The sequence below is a fragment of the Cyprinus carpio genome, chromosome B9 (assembly GCF_018340385.1).
Source record: "Cyprinus carpio isolate SPL01 chromosome B9, ASM1834038v1, whole genome shotgun sequence".
NCBI classification, from domain to species: domain Eukaryota; kingdom Metazoa; phylum Chordata; class Actinopteri; order Cypriniformes; family Cyprinidae; genus Cyprinus; species Cyprinus carpio.
In genome coordinates, this window is record NC_056605.1 from 31,255,594 (window position 1) to 31,282,108 (window position 26,515).

The 26,515-nt window shown below is 34.2% G+C and overlaps 1 protein-coding gene across 4 annotated transcripts in view; it reads right to left on the reverse strand.

The window, feature by feature from the left end:
* The window catches only part of mid1 (midline 1), a 48,085-nt gene extending 22,384 nt beyond the window's left edge, over nucleotides 1-25,701 (reverse strand). Inside the window, exons 1-2 of one of the 4 annotated variants that reach the window (XM_042731916.1) lie at nucleotides 25,612-25,701; nucleotides 118-860 (exon numbers count right to left, since the gene is read on the reverse strand). In XM_042731916.1, the coding sequence (XP_042587850.1) occupies nucleotides 118-807 (690 nt within the window). In that variant the 5' untranslated portion in view covers nucleotides 808-860; nucleotides 25,612-25,701. Of the gene's footprint in view, nucleotides 1-117; nucleotides 861-4,967; nucleotides 5,181-15,486; nucleotides 15,824-20,890; nucleotides 21,058-25,611 lie in introns of those variants that run through there. The other 3 variants (XM_042731917.1, XM_042731914.1, XM_042731915.1) reach the window with 3 other exon arrangements.
* Between the last annotated feature and the right edge of the window lie 814 nt (nucleotides 25,702-26,515).

Here is a 26,515-nt window from a genome sequence, read left to right on the forward strand (position 1 = left end):
TAAGTATTATATTGCATTTTAAATCACAATTGCATTTTTTTTTTTTCAAAAAAATAAATTAATAACTACAAAACCACTGCATGTCTACAAGCCCAATATTGTAATCCGTCCTCTCACCTTCAGCTTGTCGAATCGCTCTCCCAGTGCTGCCACCTGGTGTTCACGGTGATGCCCGACCAGTTTGCACAGCGAGCAAATCAGCTGCTCGTCCGTCACGCAGTACATGTTGACCTTTTCCTCTCCGTGCTCAGGACAGGCCAGTCCTCTGAGGCGCGAGTCCGGCACAGGTTCGGTGAGTCGGTGTCCCGTGAAGGGCTTCTTGTTGGGGTGAGTGGCGCGCAGGCATTCCTGACAGTACGAAACCTCGCAGGTGACGCAGGTCTTGACCGCCTCCTGTGGCGGATCCTGCTCGCAGAACTGGCACTGGACGGCTTCGCACGGCGAACTCATGACCCTGCCGTCATCCACCGCCACCGAGGGGAACGGATCGCGGCTGCAGCGGCGCGTCTCACTCGGAGAGTTCGGCCCGCTCAGAGACGCCTTCTGGAAGCGGTCGATGATGTTCTGTAAAGTGACGTTACGCTTGAGGCCGTCTAGACCCTGCTGGTCGAGGGTGATGACATACCGGCAGGTGGGACACTGGAAGGCAGAGTAGGGTTTGCTGGACTCGTCGAACGAGGGACAGTGGGACACCAGAATGCGATGGGCACAGTTGAAGCACAGGCTGTGGGCGCAGGGCAGCAGTAGAGGATCCTCGAAAAGCTCCAGACAGATTGGGCAAGTTAACTCCGACTCCAGTGTGTCCATCTTCAGTGAAGCGATGGGGACGTCAGCGAAACCCAGGGAAGCCGCTTAGCCGTCTGTGAACAAGCAAAAGACAACTTCCGCTGTTACATTACCGCTCAAATATTAATGAAATTAATACAAGGTACTAGATTTAAAAAATTATTTTAGTTGTTTGCTCAGTTTACTTAACCCCCTTAACTGTCACCCCACATTTCTGACCACGGACCACAAAACAAGTCATAAGGGTCATTTTTTTAAATCATACTCATCTGAATAAATAAGCTTTCCATTGATGTGTGGTTTGTTAGGACAGGACAATATTTGGCCAAGATTATTTGAAAATCTGGAAACTGAGGGTGCAGAAAAAGTTAAATATTTAGAAAATCATCTTTAAAGTTGTCCAAATGAAGTTCTTAGTAATGCATATTACTAATCAAAAATTAAGTTTTGATATATTTACGGTAGGAAATTTACTAAATATATTCATGGAATACCAAAACCATCAGGTTATTAAGTAAAGATCATGTTCCATGAAGATATTTTGTAAATTTCCTACCATGAAACTTAATTTTTGATTAGTAATATGCATTGCTAAGAACTTCATTTGGACAACTTTAAAGATGATTTTCTAAATATTTCGATTTTTTTGCACCCTCAGATTCCAGATTTTCAAATAGTTGTATCTCGGCCAAATATTGTCCTCCTAACAAACCATACATCAATGAAAGCTTATTCAAATGATGTATAAATCTCAATTTCAAAAAATTGACCCAAGGAAGGCATTCAGCCATCTGCAAACAAGCGAAACACAACCTCTGCTGTGTTACATTACCGTTCAAATGTTAACAAAATTATCACAAACTCCTGCAACTCTGTTTTTCCTATTCACTGTGATCAGTAAGCAAGGTACCAAGTCATTTTCCAGACCCTTCACTGTCTCTGTTGTTCTGTGGTATAAAAAACACAAAACCTTTTATATCCTCTTATTAGGTAAGGACGCATTAAATTGATCAAAAGTGACAGTAAAACATTTATAATGTCACAAAAGATTTCGATTTCAAATAAATGCTGTTATTTTGAACTTTCAATTCATCAGTGAATCCTGAAAAATAAAATGCATCAGTTTCCACAAACATATTCATCAGCACAACTGTTTTCAACACTGATAATAATCAGAAATGTTTCTTGAGCAGCAAATCAGCATATTAGAATGATTTCTGAAGATCATGTGACACTGAAGACTGCAGTAATGATGCTGAAAATACAGCTGCACATCACAGGAATACATTTCATTTTAACAGATACTGAGATAGAAAACAGATATTTTAAGCTGTAATAATAGTTCACATTATTACCGCATTTTGGATCATAAACGCAGGTTTGGTGAGCAAAAACACTACCGACCTCAAACTTTTGAACGGGGGTGTATATGGCCTCAGCAACCACTCAATGCTTTCATGACTCATTTATATTTCATAATCATAAGCTGCAGGAAAGAAAAACCAAAAGTGAGACCTTTTTATCTTCTAGTCGTTTCTCCTAAAAAACATTTCTCCTGCTTTTCCAATGTTTCTCCAGAGTAAAAGATCTCAACCGTGTCTCAAACTGTGCTTTAATTTGGCGTGATTTGAGTGACTTATACATCGGGCCATTCTGTGTCAAGTCAACGAAATTTCAGAAACATCCCTGGCTAAAACGTTTGATTTTGTAAACATAAATAATAATGAAAACCAAATTATCAGATGCCATGGGTATATATTTACCCAGTGATCCACTATTTTGCTGAGGGGGGTCAAAATTATAGTATTCACTTGAGAATTTGAGGCAAATTATAGACTTTGTAAATTACTTCATCATGTTATTTTTATTCAGAGATTGCTAGGTCTATTAATCTGTTGACTTCTTGTTGCATTATATGCTAATGGTGACAGCTCAAAAAAGGGGAAAAACTATTTTTGTGTATTTTACATGAAGCTTGCATGGCTGCAACACCTGAAGTATTAAATATATCTTAACATCCTTTCAGATTAACTGTAACTGTAATCTTATCATAAGCATTTTTAATAGTAATATAATCTAATTGCAACTACAAGTACTACATTTTTTAAATCTGATTACATATTCCAGATTACTTGTAATTGTTTACTACCCAGCACTGCTGAGAACTTCTTGAACTATTAAAAAGAGCACAAAATTAGCCAAAAATAATAATAATGGGAAAGCGGCAATGTCAAACAACAATATTTGCATATATCCTAAAAGCACCACCCATTTTCATTATTTAAAACTTTTACAATGTAAAAAATTATAACTATAAAAGTTTTAACACTGAAACATTGCAGCCAGTTTCAGCAATATGATCTCCTCAGAGAAGGGCTTGACGGCTCAGTCAAGTGGAAAGCTTCGGCCCGATCTGCTGCTAGTACACTAAGGCTTTGTTTCTGACAGCTCCATCAGCGCAGATGTAAGCAGGCGCACTATTGGCCATCACCATAAATTGGGTGAGTTCTCATCATCCACTCATTATGTGTGAAAAGAAGCTAAAGCTCATTACCCCACAATGGCCAGTGAAGCTGTGTGAAGATGCAATAATTACTGTTGGCACATCGACTGAGCAACTGTTTCTCAAAGCCATCAGGAAACAAAAGACCAATTGTTTGACGTTAATACAATATCTGTAAAAATGTGACCTTCAAAAAAAATAAATAAATAACCTTTAAAAAAAAATAATATCCAACACAATAAAATAACCATACAAAGCAATAAAAATAATTAAGCGATACACATATGTTGTTTTTATTATTATTTGCCCTCCTTGAACCCAGATTATGCTCTGATTACACAAAAATCTAATTTTTCATATTTTGAAATAATGATAATCAAAAAAATACAACAATAGTTGAGATTTTTTGATGAATCTTAGCCACAATATGGAAACACAAAAAAAATTAAATAATAATAATATCAACAATCATATAAGCTCAAATAAAATTCCACTCACATTACACACAAAAAACTATATTAATAACAATTTAATAATAATATGTGGGTTTATCATAATCTGCCCTCATTTAACCTAAATTCCACTCACATTACACACAAATGTCTTTTTTTTTTACATTTTAAGATTATAATAAACTCAAGAAAACTCAATAATACAGTATAATAAACAATACAAATGGAAAAATTGAAATGATAACACCGAACTAACAACTATATTTGAGCTCAAATAAAGTATTTATTTAATTTAATATTAGTTTAGCTATAAATATGTGGGTTTATCATTATCTGCTCTCATTAAACTCGAATTACGCTAACAAAAATATGACTGTGATTTCACACTTTTCACGTTTTAATATAATATTAAAGTCAAGAAAACTTAACAATACAATATAATAAATAACGGCAGCATTGTAATTATATATAGACCAATCACTTATATCTGAGCCTCTTTAATTAATTGTTTAATCTTACATCACAATAAGGAAGCTCAAATAAAGTATTTATAGGCTATATTAATACAGTAGTTTAGCAATACACATATGTTGGTCTATCATTATTTGTCCTATTATTAACCCACACCAAAAAAAACACCAAAACCACACACCCACCAAAAAAAAAAAAAAAAAATTACATAAATATCTCATATTATAAAAAACACCACAAATATATAATAAAAAATAAATTAATACTCTAAATGCATCCTTGATAAATGCATCCAAGTAAAGATAATAAATCAAAAGTTGTGATGATAGGCATTACTACATTTCTACTCTAAATGCATCCAATTAAAGATAATAAATCAAAAGTTGTGATGAATGGTGTGAGGATCACTGAAATGGAAACTGGATCTGAACGGGTTAAAGTATGAAATCTGAAGCTTCAGACTGAATTAATGTTTAACTTAAAATCCCCAAAAATGCAAAAAATGACTAAACATTCACTGACTTCGCAGTTTAACAGAACAAACGTGCCCAGATCTCACATTTCTACAAGAAGTAACTTTAAACTCGTTTAAAGCATCGGTTTTCCAAAGCCTTTGAGAGCAACGCAACACATTTGATTCTCAATCAGCGTTTGAAAGTAAAAACACGCGCAGACAGACTATCGTACAGTAAATGCTGTCACACACACACACACACACAGATATTACAGTAGGCTCCGCAGCTCTTTTGACCCACCGATGGATTTCGCGTCGCTTCACGCTTCACAGCCATTTCCAGAACTTCTGTACAGATCTCAGAAAGCTTGTTTTTCGCGGAAAAAAAAGCCCTTGTGCCAGGGCAAGTATCGCAGATGGTGCAGTCACCCATAACACGATAATCCAAAGTCACGACCGGAGAGGAGCACTGCCCTCACTCTCTCTCTCACACACACACACGCAGACACACTACAGTCCGACCCATTTCCGCGAATCGGTTCTTTCGAACGGCTCGTTTCAACGAACTAGAAAGTCAGTGATTCTTTTGCGTCATCGCGCAACTTGACATCGACGTTTTGATTAATATGTTTTTACATTGATTTACTATTATGGTTTTTGTTAATATTTAGAATTAGTTTTTTCGGTTTCAAGTTTAGTTAATGTTTTAGTGTTTTTTTGTTGTTTTGTCAGAGTTTTTGTTGTTTTTGTCATTTTTTAATTTTTTTAAGTTTTAGATTTTTTTTTTTTTTTTTTTTTTTTTTTTTTTTTTTGTTATTTCAGTACTTCAAACTTCAACTTAAACTAGACGAAAATGATCTGGGAAAAAAATCTTAAATAGATTAAGAATTATTTAAGATTAGCAATTTAAACATTATAATTTCAGTTCTTATATTTTATTGTATTTCAGTTGTTTAGATTATTTCAAGTAAATACTTTTTCATGCTTTTAGGTTTAGTTTATATTTATGAATTATTATTATTATTATTATTATTATTATTATTATTATTGCAATTTTTTATAGATTCCAGTAATTCATAAAAAACATTATATTATATTTAAATTATTGCAAAAATATTAATTACCTTCATATTTTATTTAGAAATTATAATTTAATATTACAGTAATTTAATATTGTTAAATTACATAAGACATAATATTACATAAGTTAATATAATATTAATTATATTATATAGGCCTATATTAGTGTTTAATCAATCGTGATTAATCGCATCCAAAATAAAATGATAACATACTGTATGTATGTGTACTGTTTATTTATTAGGCTATGTATATATAAACACACACACACATACAGTATATATTTTGAAAATATTTACATAAAATACAGATTAAAAACAGATACAAATATTACTTATATAATTAAATATTAATATATATATGTAGGCCTACTTATGATCCATATTTAATAATAGGCTACTCGAGTATAAAACGTCAAAAAATAATTTTACTAAATTCATTTTACTCAAATTCTTTACATTTTTTATATTTTTTTTTAGATAACACAACAATGCTATATAATATATAATATATAAGTATTCACACACACTAGAAGATTAACTGATTTAAGATTAACTGATCAATTACTTGATTAATTGAAGATTCCTTCTACATATGTAATGCTAGGATTAGAGGGTTGACGAATCAAACGAATCATTTAGGCTAGAGCAGTTTTGCGAAATGGCTCTTGAAAAGATTCGACTCAAAAGAACGATTCATTTGGCGAATCGGACATGACTAATAAACACACAGAGAGAGAGAGAGAGAGAGAGAGAGAGAGAGAGAGAGAGAGAGAGAGAGAGAGACTGTAAGTAAAGTTAGCAGAACAGGAAAAGCTGCCCGATAATTCCAGGAAAAGCGGCTCCACCCAGAGAAACGAGAGAAGCGCAGCGGGTCACTGTCTGTCTGCCGCTCACAATGCGCCCTTCATCCGAGTGCCCTCACTAGGGAATAACACCCCAAACAGCTCGGGAGTGACTTTCGCAGCGGAATAAATATTTATACGATGACTTCATCTGTAAATCGATACATGTGCGAAAGACTGAGAGAAGAGAGCAAACAAACGCGTTCATTAATCAGCGATTAAAGCAGATTGAGCTGGTGACCCGTGTGTAATTATACAGAGCTCCACTGCTGTCCGCTCGATTGGCTTTGCTTCACGACCCACATGTTACACGGATAGCCTATAAAAAGCCCTAAATGTCTTTGAAATTAATTCATGTTACCATGAACTGAAAGCCTGACAATATGAAAATTATCATCATGATGACTGAAGAGAGGACTCGCACACAGCGGTGTGTCTTAACATTAGCAGGAGCAAACACTGGGACAAATATTGTTTTATAGCCTTAATACCAAGTGACAGATGGATTTGTATCAAAATATCAAAGTTTGTTTGGACACGTGGCCGCATTGGGTTTTTCCTCTCTGTGACTGCAGTCAAGATCCAAAAATGTATTCAAAGGATATTGCAAATATTGGTAGGCAAGTAAGTAAATAAATACATATTAATATTAAATTATAAATATTAATGAATATAACCATTATACACAGGGCCGCATTAAGACTATAAGGGGCCCCTGGGCTTTACCTCTCGAGGGGCCCTTCCAGGGCTCGACAATAAGGACTGCCCGATTGCCCGAGGCTAGTGTGAATGACGCTCGGGACAGTAGACGGAAAGGTCACTTGCCCGATCGTGCCAGTGCTGTAGGGTGTGCGTTATATGTAGTCTATGATATCGTAATTGTTGATTTAACTATCTGATATTATCGAGTATGCATCTCACTTTACAAAAAACAAACAAAAACACACCCATTCTGTGCACGCATGCACTACGTGACGTAGTCTAGTAGGTTAGACTTGTGCACGTGATTTAGTCTTAATGCCTCAGAATTCAAATATGCCCATGTATATTTCATATAATTAATAATTGAATATCTATGTTAACCAATATTTCACAAAGAGTGCCGTTTTTCTCCAAATATTAGCATGATTACAAATGTGATGATTTTATTCAGTGTTTAATAAACAAGAACTTAATATCAAGTGACTTACATTTTAGACACCAAATCGTCTGTTTCGCTGTATTTCGCCAACGAAAAGGGTTCCAAAGTCCACAGAATTGTTTTGCGTCTCTGAGCAACACTTCCTGAGTGAATCAGCCGCTTGAATGAATCGGTTGAATCTCAATGATTTGCTCATTAACAGTGATTCGCTGCCACCTACTGGCGGGTTTAATTTCAGGTTTAAAGTGTAATTCCACAGTATTTAACGTTTTACATTTTCAACATTAAAAACATTTTTATGCATCTGTAATTGCTCTGGACTGATAATTTTTCAATAAAGTTTAATCTATTCTATAGTTATACATTAGATTACAACTTCTGTACCTGAAAATCTCTTTATTTAAACCTACATGAAAAACTTGAAAAACACATTTATTTTCATTTATATGTTTGAGTTAAGTTGTATTTATTTGTGCTATTACTCGTAATTTGATTATTTGTAACTATTTTTTTTACTTACTGTTTATTTGTCTAACAATATTTAAAATATAAGTTAATCTAGTAGCTTGCTGTCATTAACCTATTATTGAGGTTAAATGAAACAAAGACAATGAAAACAATATCTATGCTTATTTTATAGGCCTATTTTCTTGTCTTTTACTTTTATTAATTTTTTGTTGTGGGGCCAATTTTTTGTTTGGTGGGGCAAGTAAAAATTTGAATCACTGGCCCGACCGGAGTTGAGCCCTGCCTTCATCCATTGGAACTGCATAATTAATCGTTAAAAGTTATGGTTCCACCCCTTTTACTATTAGGCCGTTTGTATCTATTACACGTTACCCCACCAGGTGGCAACAAGTGACTGTTAAAAATGCATTTGTCATGGAATCGTTCTCAGTTTAATTCAGTATTGCATGATGTCTGTGAGGGTTTTAGTCAGGGTGTGTCAGTCAACACGAGTACAGAGATCTTTTTCATGACTTACTCTTGCGATTAAAAAGTAGTTTTAACATCAAGCACGTCCTACACGATTTTCTCATTCATGCATTTTTTTTTTTATTATTTTTTTTTTAGTAAAAAACTAAATGTGCCCAAATCTTGCTTTAAAGAAGTGATACGAACATCAAGTGCAATTAAGTGTTTGCTTCTGAAAGGCATACGCAACTTTAATAGTAACAAGAGTGCTTTATTTAAATCATTATGTTAGTATGATAAGGCCTATTTAAATACATGTATGCAGAATCGTGCGCATCAACATTGCAATACATAAAAATTATTATAATACACAGCTCTAGTGTGGTGGCTAACTAACTATGGGAGAGCTCAACTAAGTTGTTAAGTTTAAAAGGAGTTAATCATCATATCTAGCTACTGCTGCCAGCCTGCTAGTATCACCTGTAAATGGCGGTGATTCCCTTTCCCTTTCCCCTTCACCACTATCTGCATCTTCATCTTTCCCTGGGCCTGCGTTAAAATATGATGTTAGTTTTCGGAATTTTTTTAAACAAACTGTTCTGACGTTCTACTTTATCTTGTGCTGTTTTTTTTTTTTTTTTTTTTTTTTTTTTGCGAACCACTCTCATATTTACGAGACATTGCTGTCACATTAGATTAGCTATTAGATTAGTTATTGTCATCATTAGAATAGGCGGCAATTATCTTATAAAGAATAAGTATGCCACATGGGTTCGATACAGGCCAATAACTGAATGCTTTCAGACAATGATGAATTTTATTGGATTTCAGACAATTAAATAATCCCCACTGTGACTGTGGATGATGATTGCAGGGTTCTTGAGTGAGAGGGTTTGACTGACACTTCTCGAGCAGGACTTGCAACGCCCGCACGTGCATTCAAAGCAAAGCGATAAAGCGTAATTTTAAAGGGACAGCCAACGAATTATAAAATCCGATTACAATATTTTCCGTACATCGGGGCCCTCCCCCAGCCCGGGGCCCTGGGCTTAAGCCCAGGTAAACCGTGCATTAATGCGGCCCAGATTGTACAATTGTATATAAATAATTATATTAATATTTTTATTGTTTTTTAATATTACAATTAATCTAAAATAATCATTACAAGAATGTATATTTTTAAATAAATGAATATTTATAATATAAAATATATTCCTTACTAATATGAAATATATACACACTAGTGCTGTCAATTAATTATGATTAATCACATCTAAAAGTTTTTGTTTCCATAATGTGTGTGCACTGTGAATACTTATGTTTAAATACACACACATGTATGTGTATATTTAAGAAAAGTATGTTGTATTTTTATATTAAATATATTTATATCTACTATAAATTATATAAATATATACATGTAAATATATACTGTATGAGTGTGTATTTATAATAATAAATAAACACATACATAATGTAAACAAACTTTTATTTTGGATGTGATTAATCGGTTGACAGCACTAATATACAGTATATATAGTTTTTTATATTAAAATTGTATTATTATTATTATTATACAATTTTAGCTGTATATATTTTGTTTTAAAACTAAAAGTAGTTTTTTGTAGTTTTTACATTTTGTATTGTTTTTTAAAAAATGACATTTTTGCATTCAGGTATTTTCAGTAAAATTTCATTACTGTAATGCAGATATTTCATATATGTATATACAGTGGGTACGGAAAGTATTCAGACCCCCTTGGATTTTTCACTCTTTGTTATATTGCAGCCATTTGCTAAAATCATTTAAGTTCATTTTTTTTCCTCATTAATGTACACACAGCACCCCATATTGACAGAAAAAACACAGAATTGTTGACATTTTTGCAGATTTATTAAAAAGAGAAAACTGAAAATATCACATGGTCCTAAGTATTCAGACCATTTGCTCAGTATTTAGTAGAAGCACCCTTTTGATCTAATACAGCCAGGAGTCTTTTTTGGGAAAGATGCAACAAGTTTTAACACCTGGATTGGGGGATCCTCTGCCATTCATCCTTGCAGATCCCTCTCCAGTTCTGTCAGGTTGGATGGTAAACGTTGGTGGACAGCCATTTCAGGTCTCTCCAGAGATGCTCAATTGGGTTTAAGTCAGGGCTCTGGCTGGGCCATTCAAGAATAGTCACGGAGGTGTTGTGAAGCCACTCCTTCGTTATTTTAGCTGTGTGCTTACATTGTCTTGTTGGGGAGGTGAACCTTCGGCCCAGTCTGACGGTCCCTGAGCACTCTGGAGAAGTTTTCGTCCAGGGTCCTGTACTTGCCGCAACCCCTCGATTGCAACCAGTGGTCCTGTCCCTGCAGCTGAAAAACACCCCACAGCATGATGCTGCCACCAACATGCTTCACTGTTGGGACTGTATTGGACAGGTGATGAGCAGTGCCTGGTTTTCTCCACACATGCCGCTTAGAATTAAGGCCAAAAAATTCTATCTTGGTCTCATCAGACCAGAGAAATCTTATTTCTCACCATCTTGGAGTCCCTCAGGTGTTTTTTCATGTGTCTTGCACCGAGGAGAGGCTTCCGTCGGGCCACTCTGCCATAAAGCCCCGACTGGTGGAGGGGTGCAGTGATGGTTGACTTTCTACAACTTTCTCCCATCTCCCGAGTGCATCTCTGGAGCTCAGCCACAGGATCTTTAGGTTCCTTTACTCTCCACCAAGGCTCTTCTCCCCGATAGCTCAGTTTGGCGGACGGCCAGCTTTAGGAAGGGTTCTGGGCATCCCAAATGTCTTCCATTTAAGGATTATGGAGGCCACTGTGCTCTTAGGAACCTTAAGTGCAGCAGAATTTTTTTGTAACCTTGGCCAGATCTGTGACTTGCCACAATTCTGTCTCTGAGCTCTTCAGGCAGTTCCTTTGACCTCATGATTCTCATTTGCTCTGACATGCACTGTGAGCTGTAAGGTCTTATAGAGACAGGTGTGTGGCTTTCCTAATCAAGTCCAATCAGTATAATCAAACACAGCTGGACTCAGATGAAGGTGTATAACCATCTCAAGGATGATCAGAAGAAATGGACAGCACCTGAGTTAAATATATGAGTGTCACAGCAAAGGGTCTGAATACTTAGGACCATATGATATTTCAAGTTTTTCTTTTTTAATAAATCTGCAAAAATGTCAACAATTCAGTGTTTTTCTGTCAATATGGGGGGCTGTGTGTACATTAATGAGGAAAACAATGAACTTAAATGATTTTAGCAAATGGCTGCAATATAACAAAGAGTAAAAATTGAAGGGGGTGTACTTTTCCGTATATACTGTATATATATATACATTAAATTCTCATTAACTTTATAAATTTTAATTAATAACACAAATATAAAGAAAATAAAAAAAAAAATAAAAAATAATGTTGCAATGCAAAATGCATCTTAACGGTTCTCAAAATATTAATTTTCTTCATGCAAAATATATTTGCTTATTTCTTTCATTTGATCTTGGAGTGAAAATCTGATCTATGAATGAGATTGGTCCCACTCCCATCAGAGACAGTTATTAAATATGCATCATGAATAGAATGCATTTCGTGATTGGGCTGATCTGCGATCTCACTCGTCTCAGTGGTTCCACAGGCTTGCAGCATCTCTCTGCTCTCATGGAAAATTATTTTTGACCGAGCAGGTCAGTTTTTCCAAGCAGCTGTCCAAGAGCAGCTCATGTCAGATGTGGCCTCGGGACCGAATGACTCTCACACAACGGCACACTGACCTCCAGTTAAACACTGCAAACCTGCAGGCAGACGCCAGCTCTGAGCACCACTGAACACACTCCATCTTACAACACTGCATTACATTGGATTCAACGTCTGTCGACAGAGACATATGAATAAACAATCTAGTTAACTCTGCATTTAGCTCAGCTTTAGTTGCATGTGTGGCCTTGAGGCAATCCAAAACCTTTCATGAATGCAAAATAGTATAAAGTCTAGGTACATCAAATACAATTGAATTAAAATTAAACAAAACAAATGTATGCTTAAAATACTAAAAATAAACAATTTGCTGAAGATATTAAAGTACAATAAAGCTATTGCTAACACAAACATTTTTAATAATATAAATATAATATTAAATTTAAAATGTTTGCTTCACACATTAAAACTACTTGCTAATAAAATAAAAAATTAAATAAAAATGTAACAATAAAAAACTATTTGCTTGATATAAAAAATAAAATACAAAAATAAAAATGCATGCGTAATATAAAAAACTATTTGCTAATAATATAAAAATAAAAATTCAATAAAGTAAAAATGTTTGCTTAATACATTTAATCACATTAAAAACAATTTGCTAATGATATAAAAATTTATTTTATACAATAAAAGTCTTTTAAAGATACAAAAAAAGTACTTAATAAAATGTGCTAATGATATAAAAATAAAATAATAATATAAAATAATATATATTTAACATTTTAAAAACTATTTGCTGATTATATAAAAATTTAAAATTGAAATTACGCTTAACATAATAAAAATTTGCAAATGATATGAAATGAAGAATAAAATAAAATGTACGCTTAACAATAAAAAATATTTGCAAAAAATACAAAAAAGATAATTATGCTTAATAAAAAAATATGCTTAACACCTTATAAAATAAGAATGTATACTAAAGACAATAAGACAATAAAATTCTCAAGATATAAAAAATTAAATACAAATGTATGCTTAAAAAAATATTTCAATTTGATATTAATATAAAATAAAATAAATGTATGCTTGACACAATAGAAAACAATGTACTAATAATATAAAAAAATTATATAAATTAATGCAAAATCTAACAATATGCAAAATTATTAACATGACAATAATTTTGCTTCTTGAGTAAAAGTAATATTTTTCAGTAAAAGCATCTACTAAAACAAGGCACAATACTGATTTAGAGATTATTTTTTCATATTTGGATGTTAAGCATTACATTGTTTGTAAGTAATTAGTCATGTCTCTCACGTGGCTTGATCTCATTGATCAGTACATCATCCAACTACTTAAAAAACCCCTTAAACTGTATTAACACAAACCAAACTAGCACTGTGATCAATGAAAGCACACATTGTGCCAGACACTGTGCCATCTGCATCACAGATCAATGCTGGTTGGATGATGTTGTGAAAAAGAGCCAAACATCCAGAGCTTTCAAATGACGTGCTTTGAGGATCCTGATATTCCCATTCAGTCACCCCTCCCTGCAGTGATTATTGACAGATTCCTGCCCTGCCCTGAGAAAACCAGGCCTTCTCTGCTGAGAAATAATAACAGAAGGTTCAGCTCGGTCCAGCTCTTGATCTCACCACCGAGATATTTCAATAGCTCACTCGCATACATGAAAGCTGTTGTTCTTCTTCCAGCAGCAGAACTTTGGTAGAGTTTGTCCCATAAGTTTTGTGCTCCAAAATGTATTAAAACAAGTGACTCCAACGTGCATTAAAATTAATTTCCTCTTCACTGCCTTCATCATGTTTGCTCAAAGTCTATTAATCAACTGGTATTTTGGTGATTTTAGTCAATGTATGAAGTTCACACATTATTATCACATTATGCAGGCATGTTCACTAATGCTTGACAACCAAATCATATGCATGTAATGCATGTAATGCTTTGCATATTTTAAATGAATTGCATGCATTACAGCATGCATTTTTATATTGTATTGTTATTTAAATCAATGTTCAGCATCAAGGTGCCATGCACTTATAAAAAAAAGAAAAGAAAAAAAATTCAAACTTTATGCATGTTTGCCAACCACTGCATTTCTACTTTTTTATCACTTCCAACAAAAAAAGTCTGCTTGTTCCATTTTCCTTTAAAATAGCTTTTCCCTGGATATTTTTTTTTTTAATTGAATTGAATTGTATTTGGTTAAAACCAATTTTGGGATATATTTGTGAATTGCACATTTTTAAAGCATGCATTTGTATATTGCATTATTAAATAAATCAATTTCAGCACTAAGGTGCCATTCATGTACGAGTTGTTCAAATGTAATGCATAAGTGTGACAACCAATGCATTTATATTGGTTTATTTACAACATAACACTTAAGTTTATGTATCTTTAATACAACGTTGTTGTTGTTGTTGTTGTTGTTGTTGTTTTTCCTGAAACTTTCTTCTTTTTTGTTACTAGTTGTTTCAGAACATTAAAAAGTCATGTTCGTATATTGTTTGTAAAATTTTATAATGTTCCCTTAATGTTCGTTTAACAAAGAAAAAATGTTTTGAACACTCAGGGAACATTCAGAAATGTTCAAAATGCTTGCAAAAAGATTATTTTATTAGCTATTTTTATGACTTTGGCCCAAAATAATTTTGGGATATAATGCACTTGTTAACTGCATCTTTTCACAGCATGCATTTGTGTACTGCATGGATAAATAAATCAATGAATTGTAAAATGCATTTATAAAACGTGCAGAATCTGGAGTTCAAACGCAACGCGCATGCTGTGGACTGAAATATGACATCTTAACAGTGACATCTATTGGTAGTTATTAGAAAAAATAGAAATGTCCCGAGATAAACTTTCAAACATCTGAGGCGCTCCAAGTTTTCTTTCCACCTTCTGGCAATAAATCATGGAAGTAAAGAGACTGACTAATGGAATCAATGGCTCCTACTGACTTATTACTTTCACAGACGCCAGAAACTGCTGAATCTGCGTAGGCTGAAAAAGCTCCTCAAAGCTGCCTACGCCTGTCTGTACTCAATATACTTAGCGCTGAAAAGTGTCTTTGAAAAGCACCTGAAGGAATGCAGAGTGTCTTTTCTCACCTGCAACATGATGAAAGTCTCGCTGTCAGATGAAAGTGCTAAAGTTCACAGAAGCAAACGGGCTGAATGAGTTCAGTCTCAGACTGTCAGAGAGCTGCTGTGCTTCGCTGTTGGGTTTCGCCTCAGTTTCTGCTCTCTTTTCATCTCTCTCTATCCGCAGTCTTTCCCTCTTCCCTTTCTGGCAGAACAGCAGATCCCAATCATGACGGACAGCCCAATCAGCCAATCAGAGAGCGGGGGCGGGGCGTATACAGCGTGGGCGGGGCTGAGTAAAGTTGATTCAAACGCTGAGTAATTCACTAAAACTTTGTTTTGTTTCTGTGGAACACTAAAGAAGAACCCTTTTCAGCTCAACAACATCACTGTGAACTGATGTTGTGGAAAGACTGGTAACACTTTACAATAAGGTACCATAGTTAACAGTAACTATACAAAATGATATATTGGTTAAAGGGATAGTTAACCCAAAAATGCAAATTCTGTCATTAATTATTCACACTCATGTCGTTCCAAACCCGTAAGATCTCCGTTCATCTTCAGAACACAAGTTATTATTTATTATTATTAAATTATTATTAATATTTTTTGATTCATTCCGAGAGCTCTCTGACCCTCCCATAGACAGTGAGGATCTTTAAGGCTCAGAAGTATTTGTTATTCTATTCTAACGTTAGTTAAAGCGTGGTTAAGCTCACAAGAGTCCGACATTTTAGCACGTTAAAAAATAAATACAACCTCACTTTGTGTCAATCATGTTTTCACACTGCCTCTGAAAGTTTCGTCTTTCATTAAAAATAAATAAATAAATAAATCAGATCAGGTTTGATTTTCTGCATTTTAGCATCCGTAGTATTTTGATAGGAAAGGATGACGGATATGAAAAAAAATCCAAATGAAAATTTCAGACTCAGTCCCTGTTTACACTAGTGCGTTTTCGTTTTAAAACGCATAACTTTTGCTACGGTTACGCCTATCGTTTACACTACTCCATCGTTTTCGACCCTCGAAAACAGAGACTTTTGCAAACGCTGCAGACCCTGTTTTAGTTTGAAAACTCCGTGTTGCATTTCAGTGTAAACGGACCAAAACGGAGACTTTTGAAAACGATGGCGTGGCTGCCCACATTCGCTCTGAGTATCCTTGATGACCGTGTAAGCAATAATATCATGCACGTTGTTGTACCCATAGATGTATAGGTAGATTCCCCATTCGATCACTCCAAGCACGTAGACGCATTCGCGATCTATATAGAAGGGAATCTACCTATTCATATCTATGGCTGTACCTGCATGAATGGTCCAGTGACATGCGTTCTTGCGTTCTAGTTCTAGGTGTGTAGTGTAATACGGAGATCGTTTCTGTAACGGAGCGATCAGCCTACAAAATAATATGTTTTAATTGTCATTTGACACATTTCTCCTTTTATGAAACACATTTTTCAGTGTAAAACGGTGGTGCAGGTATCGGGGTTCCATTTTTTTCTAAAACACTGTTTTAAAACGAAAACGCACTAGTGTAAACGGGGCCTCAGTGTGCAAGGACCTTTACTGTTGTTTGGCAAAATATTATGCGTTAAATACATTCATTTCAATATGAACTTGCGCGATCGGATTTCTATTGAAATGAAATTAGTTCATGTAAGATCTGGTCCATTAAAACTACACCATGCAACTTTTTTGATAAAAATATAGAAAGTGCATTAATGGAAGAGACGTAAGTTATTTTTTGTATTTATTTATTTGCATGTATTCCATATGTTGTTTATACTTTACCCAGATGCACTTTGATGAGTTGCACTTTGGGAAATTGCACTCAGGAACAGAGTGGAAGCGCAAACAAAACAAAGTTCTTCTCCAAAAGTTACATAGTGTAGCTAAAAATAATATTAACAGATACAACTTTTGATTTTTGTAATGTAGGCTATTACTTGCTTAAATGATGAAATGAGCATTGATTAATAAATGATGTAGAAGTATTTTTCATTGTGGTCAATGCAGCTACCTAATGTTAACAAATGGAAAAGTCTTACTGAAAGATTCACAAAAAAATATTTTTTTTTAGCATTCCAGAAAAAACAACAGCATACAGGTTTGAAATGACATGAGGGTAACAAACGATTAAAATTGGCCACAAAGGCACATTTAGTTCACGCTATTCCGCAGAACTCATGATGACAGTGCTGAGAAATCCGGTTTAATTTGATCCCACGGCTGCCAGTCAATGTCTGCCAGAGTTAATTATCTCATGGAGAGACAGTGACCGAATCACTGTGTGACGAGCGCTACATAAATGTCTTCTAATAGAGCTACATTATCGTCATGAAGGTCTATGGAAGCACCAGCTGATGCACAAAATGACAAATTACATTATAACCATATTCTGTGGTTTCAAATGTATGGACTAAAAGGGGATTTCCTTCACATCTTGAACAGGCCAAACTCATGTTTCTACAACATGTGTGTGACACTGAAACTTTCAGCACATTGCACAACTTATAATTGGGTGTTTCTTCAACTTCAGGCACTTTTCCAGTATGTCACAGAGGTTGATTTTTATTCAGACTAACATATTTTAACTCTTTGTTACATGAAGGTCTTATCTAAACTTTTATGGAAACTTTTTCATGCCTTCATCTTTTAGATTTGCTATAAATTTTCCTTTTTATTGCAGACTCAGACTTTGTCTTAACAATGAAAATCAACCATAAAAATAAAAATGCAAACATTTTTAAAACTATGGCAACCTAAAAAAAACATAAACCAAAAAAAAAAAAAGTTAATTTCACATTTAGCACTCAAAAATTCATAAAGTTAAAAAAACATCAAGCATTCAGTTTCAAAAAAATGGCAAGTAAACAGTAATTTCCTTTAAAACGTACTCCAATAAACTTCGGAAAAAACAACAACAACATTTTAATAGTGTATAAAACTAGAAAGAAAAGACTGAACTATACAATTTTTCTTTATAATTATTGCATTAATTTATATCAATATTTACAAACAATATTTACTACATTTCAACTGTAATTTCCATCAAAACCAGCAAAATTATAAAGAAAAAAACTAATAAAGTTTTAAATGTTAGTGTACTTGTTTACAGAGAATATGGCAATGAAGATCTTGAGATGAAATATAAGATGCATTTTGTAAAAACAAAGAAAAATTAAGATAAATATGAGTTTTTGTGCATTATTTCCAATCAATTTACCAAATTATGAACAAACTTGTGAAAACATTATTAAACACATGCACTCACTGTAAAAATACTAAAGCAATAGATACACTTAAAATTACTTAAAATTCAACATTATAATAATATGTTGTTTCAACTTAAAACTAAGTGTTCATGTTGCCTTAAAATTTAAGTTTAATCAACTTGGATTTCTGAAAAAAACAAAAAATTATTGCAACAGTCTTCTTTTGCAGTGAACGATAAAAGATTTTAATGATTAAAATCAAAATGAACAATCTGAGATAGATTGTTTGTTGGTTAACTGAATGACAGAACTCCTTTGATGATGTGCATTTGTGTTTTGAGCATGTTAGTTGTCAAATTGTTTTCTAAAAGCTCAAGAAGACAAGAAGTTCCCAGTGTTGAAGAAACAGCCGCTTATAGATTTAACACGCTGCATTTGACGATTTGACACGCAATCTGATCGCCTCCTTTATGCACTCTAGGGAAACGCTCATTTCACCCAACCGCTTTCACTAAACAAACGTTTATTCTGTTCTATATGAAAGCGTCGGTGTTTCCAGTCAGTGCCGCTGTGTGTGAGTGTGGAAATACTTTGGTCGGCTGCTGTAATATCATTGCCACTCTTTCCCAAGTCTGTGGTAAAACTGAAGAATGCTGGAATTTCTGCAGTCACACGAGTTCAACAGAAATCATTCATCCATACTGTTTTTGAGTTAGATTGAAGTACATTGTTCAACAGCTCTTGTAAGCATGAATGCTATCGATACCTCCAGCCGTCTGATATGGATTGGGATAATGATTGTTCCACATATGATCTGTGGATCTGTGCCTGGAGCGTGCATTTTTTTCCAAGCCTCGCTCTGGCATTATTCTGCAGCTCTAATTCTGTCTGAAAACCTTCAGCCAAAGCAGACCAACAAAACCAAAGCTTCAGTGAATGTAAAATGGTGAACACAACTAACTAACTAACACAACACACAACTAACACAACACAACTAACTAACTAACTTGAGTAAACTGTGGCACAAAGGGCTGAGAGTCCACCAGGAACTGATATTGGTTTCAAGATGAGATCATGAAAATCTGCGATTTGTGAATTGAAGGGCAAGTTCAGATGGAAGTTAATGATGCTTGCTGTTTATCCCAAGCCACATTTCCCTTTAAAATTAAATGTTGCAATGGAGTTGCACAACTAAATGTTTTTTCATGAAGGATGTTTTAGTATTTGTGCAGCAGCAGTAAAATGCCATTGAGTTTGTGGTAAATTCAGGTTTTAGTCTTTGATTCGGTGTAAAAATAAGAATCAGAATGTAATCTGTAATCTGATTTAATGGCACCTAACAGATGCAAGAAAGAAAACCAATCAGAATTCAGTATGCAAATATTACAGCAGGCCATCACATTTGGAATGGTGAACAAATCAATATGAAAAGTTTGAGCTTTTTAAATCGTAAATTTCTTTCGAACTTCAGCTATCAATAACCAGCAAGCTAACTAGCTGAATAAATAAATACTACATTAAAATTATCCGCGAAATATAGCTCGAATGAAAACTGCATGGTTAACAAAAATAAATAAATAAAGCTAAATAAATACAAATAAGAAAATAAACAAATACATACATACATAAATGTATGTTTAAAATTATCTGCAAAACAAAGAGACTGTATAACAAAAAAAATTATTAGAGATAAATGAATAGAACTAAACAAATAAATAAATAAATAAATAAATAACAAATGAATGAATGAATGTATAAATAAATAAATAAATGGTAGCACTGCCAAGACTAAAATTATCTGCAAAACAAAGTTTGAATGAATACTGCATATAAGCAAATTAAAAAAATGAATGAATGAATGAATGAATAGTAGTAGCCCCTCCAAGACTAAAATTAAGTGCAAAACAAAGTTTACATAAAGATTGCATGGAAATAAATACATACATACATAAATAGTAGTATCACTAATACTAAAATTGTCTGCAAAACAAAGTTTGCATGAAAACTGGAGGGTAATTGCATTAGTTTAATACTTTAGATTTAGAGATTTAAAGCAAACCCTGAGCAGAATGACTGAGACAAACACCATAGAAAGAAAACAGCTATGAAACAGTTTGATGATTAGTCATCTTCAGCGGACCAGATATCAAACAATGAATCAGCCACTGAAACCCAGCAAGCAGAAAGCAACAAACAATCCCTCCTCACCAGTCTGAGACCCAGCGTTTGGCCATTTCTGAGACGCCTTCAGAGAGCCTTGTCTGTTCCTTCAGCACCTTAAGAACCAGATGCTAAATGTGATATTTTCCCTCCAGCTCTATTGGCAAATCATGCTGGTGAGGAAGAGAGATCCCAATCCAAACGCCTTCCTTCAAGCCCTGAGCTTTTGTCTCTGTATTTTTGTCTCTGGACACTTTAGAGGTAAATTTCCCCCCGTCGCCCGGCGAAACTGCCACTCAAAGTGGAGAGACATCCGGAGGGAGGCGTTTGCAGTCACAGACACTTGCTAATTAGGACAAAAGCATTAAAACAAGGTTAGAAGGACCTGACAGCATGAGGGCTGCGTCTAAATAACGCCTCTCATTCCCAGCGCTCATTTGCATGGAAATCATGCCAGGCTGTATTCACTTTAAAACAGGCCGTGAAAGCTGACTCAAAGTGAGTAGTCGACTTCAAGAGTGAAGAGCAATGGGGCTTTTTTAACCAATTTGTACACAGAATGCTCAACAGAGCCAGTGCATGGGCCTAAATTAAAGATTTATGTATATGAATTGCATAAAAAACAAACTTATTTCACTAAAAAAATTATGAATATATATATATCAAATGCCAAAACTATATTTGCTAAAATATCACCAAATCAGCATCAGCAAATAAATCAGCAAAGAACATACTTTAAATCATTCCAAAGAACAAAGAAATTACCATGTTAGAATATAAAACTAAAAATAAACATTATTACATCATTATAAATCTAGTTTTTGACTACTGTAGTTTTTTTTTTTTTTTTTTTTTTTTTTTTTTCCTTGAAACACATTTTGAAATATATGTTGACATGGTTACTGTGTATTTAAAACACAATGAGTTTATTAGTACTATTACAGAAATCTGACCTGTTTCATCTACAGTATTTATGACTGACAAATATGATTCACATTAAGTTCATTACAGTTTGTTTATGTTAATCCAAATGAGTGAACATTTTATATGCAATTCAGACACATAAATCTTAAATTTAGGCCTACATACAGTGTTTTGGGTGAAGATTCTGCTCCATTTTTATGATTTAAGGATAAAATAAAAATATTCCGGCTAAATATAAGATTAAAAAAAAAAACTGTTCCGTAGTACATGACACAAATTTTCAATTTACTAGGAATATTCTATATTTCAAATCTGGAATAATTACACCATATACTGGACTCCTGTAAAATATCCCACAGAAGTAATAACAGTGAGTAAGTTCTTTTTGAGTAAGGTCTTTTGGGGTGAACTGCTCCTTTAAAACCATTGCATGCTTGTCATGCCAGTTGTTGCCATGGCATTCTGCGGGCATCTGCTACACATCTTGGCAGTCGTGTAAAACCCGAGACTTCTTCACTCTCGGAGACACTGAGGAGTTTGGGCCAAAGCGATTGGATTTAAAGAGACTAGTCTACTGCAGGTTACATGTAAACTAGTCCCAGCCTCAGAAGTTCCACCCACAGACGGGTTTACCAGCACTGGATCTGCTGAGTTACAGATTACATCCACACCAAAGATATTCACCAGCTTAACTCAATTAATCAAAAAATAAAAACCAACACAAAATTTATTTTCATTTAAAAATAAAAACTAATACAAACTACTGATAAAAACTATAATAGTATCTCAGTCATACTAAAATAACACTGAAAACTTATTATAATATGAACAGAATTCTCATATTTACAGAACCTCCCTAAGCACCATAGCAACCATTTATCAACACTTTAGGAACCATTTAGAACACGTTTGCAACTGCTTAGCAACCACCCCAGCCACTGTCTGGCAACACCTTAGCAACCTCCCTAGCAACCACTCAGAATACCTAGCAACCATTTACAACAATGTAGCAACTTCTTAACAACTATCTAGAACACATAAGTAACTGTTTAACAACATCTTAGCAACTGCCCTAGCAACTGTCTGGCAACAACTTAGCAAACACCCTAGCTACTGCTTAGCAGCCACTAAGAATAACTAAGCACTGGCCTAGCAACCATTTAGAACAACTTAGCAACTTCCTAGCAGCTATCTAGAACAAATTAGTAACTGTTTAGCAACACCTTAGCAACTGCCTGTCAATTCCTTAGCAACCTCCCTAGAAGCATTAGGAATACCTTAGCACTGGCCTAGCAACTATTTGAAACACGTTATAAACTTCTTTAGCAACGATCCAGAACACATTAGTAACTGTTTAGCAAAACCTTAAAACCCTATCAACTGCCTAGCAACCACATAAAATACCTTAGCAGTCATACAAACATAAAATACCTTAGCAGTGGCCCAGAAAGACAAGTTTTCAAATTCCACAGGGCTCTTAGAACCATGCAGAACATATTAGTAACTGTTTAGCAACACCCTAGCAACCACCTTAGCAACTATCTAGAAAGGCAAGTAAAAACTTTCAAACTCCACAGGGCTTATTTACATAATCTGCCTAGCAACCGTTTACAACCTCCCTGGGCACAATAGCAACCACTTATCAACACTCTATGATCCATTTAGAACACTTTTGCAACTGCTAAGCAACACCTTAGCAACCGCCATAGCAACTGCCTGGCAACACCTTAGCAACCACTTAGAATACCTTAGCAACAGCCTAGCAACCATTTACAACATCTTAACTTCCACCATACCAACTGCCCTAGCAACTCCCTGGCAACACCTTAGCAACAACCCTAGCAACTACCTAGAAACCTCCATGAACACAATAGCAACCACTTATCAACACTCTAGGATCCATTTAGAACACTTTTGCAACTGCTAAGCAACACCTTAGCAACCACCATAGCAACTGCCTGGCAACACCTTAGCAACCAATTAGAATACTTTAGAAGTAGCCTAGCAACCATTTAAAACTTCTTAGCAACCAAGCAGAACAAATTGGTAACGGCACCCTAGCAACCAGCCAAAACACTTTAACAGCTATTGGAAAAGTTTTCACTCCACAGAGCTTTTATAAACCCTTTCAGGTGAGTGTTTGTCAAACTTTCCTTGTCTAGTTAAAATATAAATGATCTCTTCTTCTTAAGTGAATCTCAGAGTAAAACTATCAATTTAAAATGTGCAATATGTGTCACTCCTTTCATTTTCTATCATGCTTATTATAAACGTTGATGAAAAATCCATGCATGTTTGCAAATGAAAGTTATTTGCTGGCGGTGATGAAGCGGCCCTGAGAGAGGATCGTATTGTATTGACATCAGTTTTATTCAGCGTTTGCCAGCAGCAGCAGCAGCAGCAGTGAAACTCATCTCTGTCATCTCTGCCAAACACTGTTCTGCCCTCCTGCCAGCGATTCAGTGCTCCAATAACAAATGCTAAGCATTATTAATTTAGCACGCTTGAATTATACATCAAAAGATGGACTTGACCGTTTCAAATCAACAGCAAATATTCCTTTAGGCCGTGAGCTTGTACAACTGTCAATAAAAAAGCCATTTAAAGCAACGATGCTGTAATTGGCAATGTTTACATCATCAGACATGTGACAGAATTTTAAGCATGTGCACATTTGTGTGATTCTACTAAACTAATGCATTGTTTCCAAACCTTGAGCAATGAACTTCAGTAATATCCTAATATTTGTTTTAACATTTAATAGGTTTCCAAAAAACCTATGAGCATATGGAATTGAAGTGAGTAAAACCCAACATAACTATAAACTTGTTTATGCAACATAAATTAATAGGATTCATCTTTGTTTAAAAAAAAACAGCAATATTTCTAATAACTTTAATTTAAGTGAACAGGTTTGACTTTAAAAAACACTGTCTTTACCTGATTGCACATGATGCATGTTAATTTGACAACCTATAGTGCTAGATTACTTACAAATTGTTACTGATACAGATTACATAAACATAACGGGAATCTAGGTTAAATGAATGTAGATTCATTTTTTTGTTTACTCTTTTTTTCTTTTAAGTTAATCAGTGAAAAACAGCAAGTTTTTCTTTATTTTCTTTATGATTACCAATTGATTAAAATAGGGTTTCTCAAACGGGGGCTTAGTTCGATTTCCATTAATGACAGACTGAAGCAGGTTTGACTTTAAAAATTAATGACACACACCATAAAATACTAATTTAAAAAGAAGTTACTACATATTTTTATATAATATTCTATATTTATTTTTTAAATTAATTTCTGTTCCATACTATATAAGACTTATTTTCAAAGAAGTTTTTTCTTTTCCTTTTACATTTCTGCTATTAAGTTTCATAAACCTTCCTAACATTGTTGCTGTGCAAAAAAAAAAAAAAAAACATTCACAAAGAACACTTTTAGCTCAAATATTTCAAAGTTGAGCATTACTAGAAAAATTATTATATAAATAAAAAGCATACTGTATATTGTTACAATAAATTATACACAATTTTATATTGTATTTAATTAAATTACAAAAACTTTTCCAGGCCCTGGAAATCACAATTAGCTTTTCCAAAAGCATGGGAACCCTGTTAATAAATAATCACTTCTTCTTTAATATAAGTGCAATGCAATGCAAACTTCAATAACTTAATGAACTACATAATCACATTTCCAGATAGAGTTCTCTATTCAGATCTCATGAGCGCTGGTCACCGACATCATCTGCTGCTCAATCATAACTAACTAAGTAAGTAGGTCATCAATTAAAAGGACAAAACAACACACTAGTAAAGACATTCAGAGCGACTTACAGTGAATCTCAGCTGAGTTTCCACGAGTAAACAGCTACTGAGCAGAGCAGAGCTGATGTTCAGACAGACGCATGTGAAGGACAATGAAGCTCTGCTGTGTGTGTGTGTGTGTGTGTTCATGCGAGCGTGAAGCGTGCAGCATCATCATGCGTTACTGCATGCAGGGAACCCCTCGAACAGACATGCTGTCGGCCTCGACACGCCTCCATCTCTCACAACAAAGGAGTGCTGATGGTCATATCATGTGTGACGAGGCCCAAGCACTTCACTAGAGAATATTAGCATTAACAGAGCAGCTAACACCAACACAGAACCACTGATTCACACAAGCAACACTCACAAATGATTGCTAGAGTTTGGTATTGTTGCATGTGTAAGATGAGGCTTTTATAAACATACTTTAATACACAGTAGGCTAATATGAATGGAAATACACTGTACGAAAATTAATTCGTTTTTGCTGAACTGTATAAAGACATGATACTTTTGCAATTAATTGCAATGCTTTCTGTGCAATTATAAATATATATTAAGCTATATTTACATATATGAATATATATATACATATCTATTTTAAAATATTTTTATAATATATTTTATGCTTTCTATGCAATTATTTACATATTTTAACATTACATTTACATACATACAGTATAAATATATGCATATATCTATTTATTTTTATATAATATTTAAAAAGTATAATACATTATGCTTTGTGTGCAATTGTTTGCATATTTTAAAGTTACATTTACATATGAATTACATTAATTACATTTTCATATTATAAATGAATATGAATATATATGAATATATTTAATATTTACAAATTGTTATATTACGTTTACACACATTACGGTTACATTAACATATGATTTACATTTATTACATTCAAATATATTAA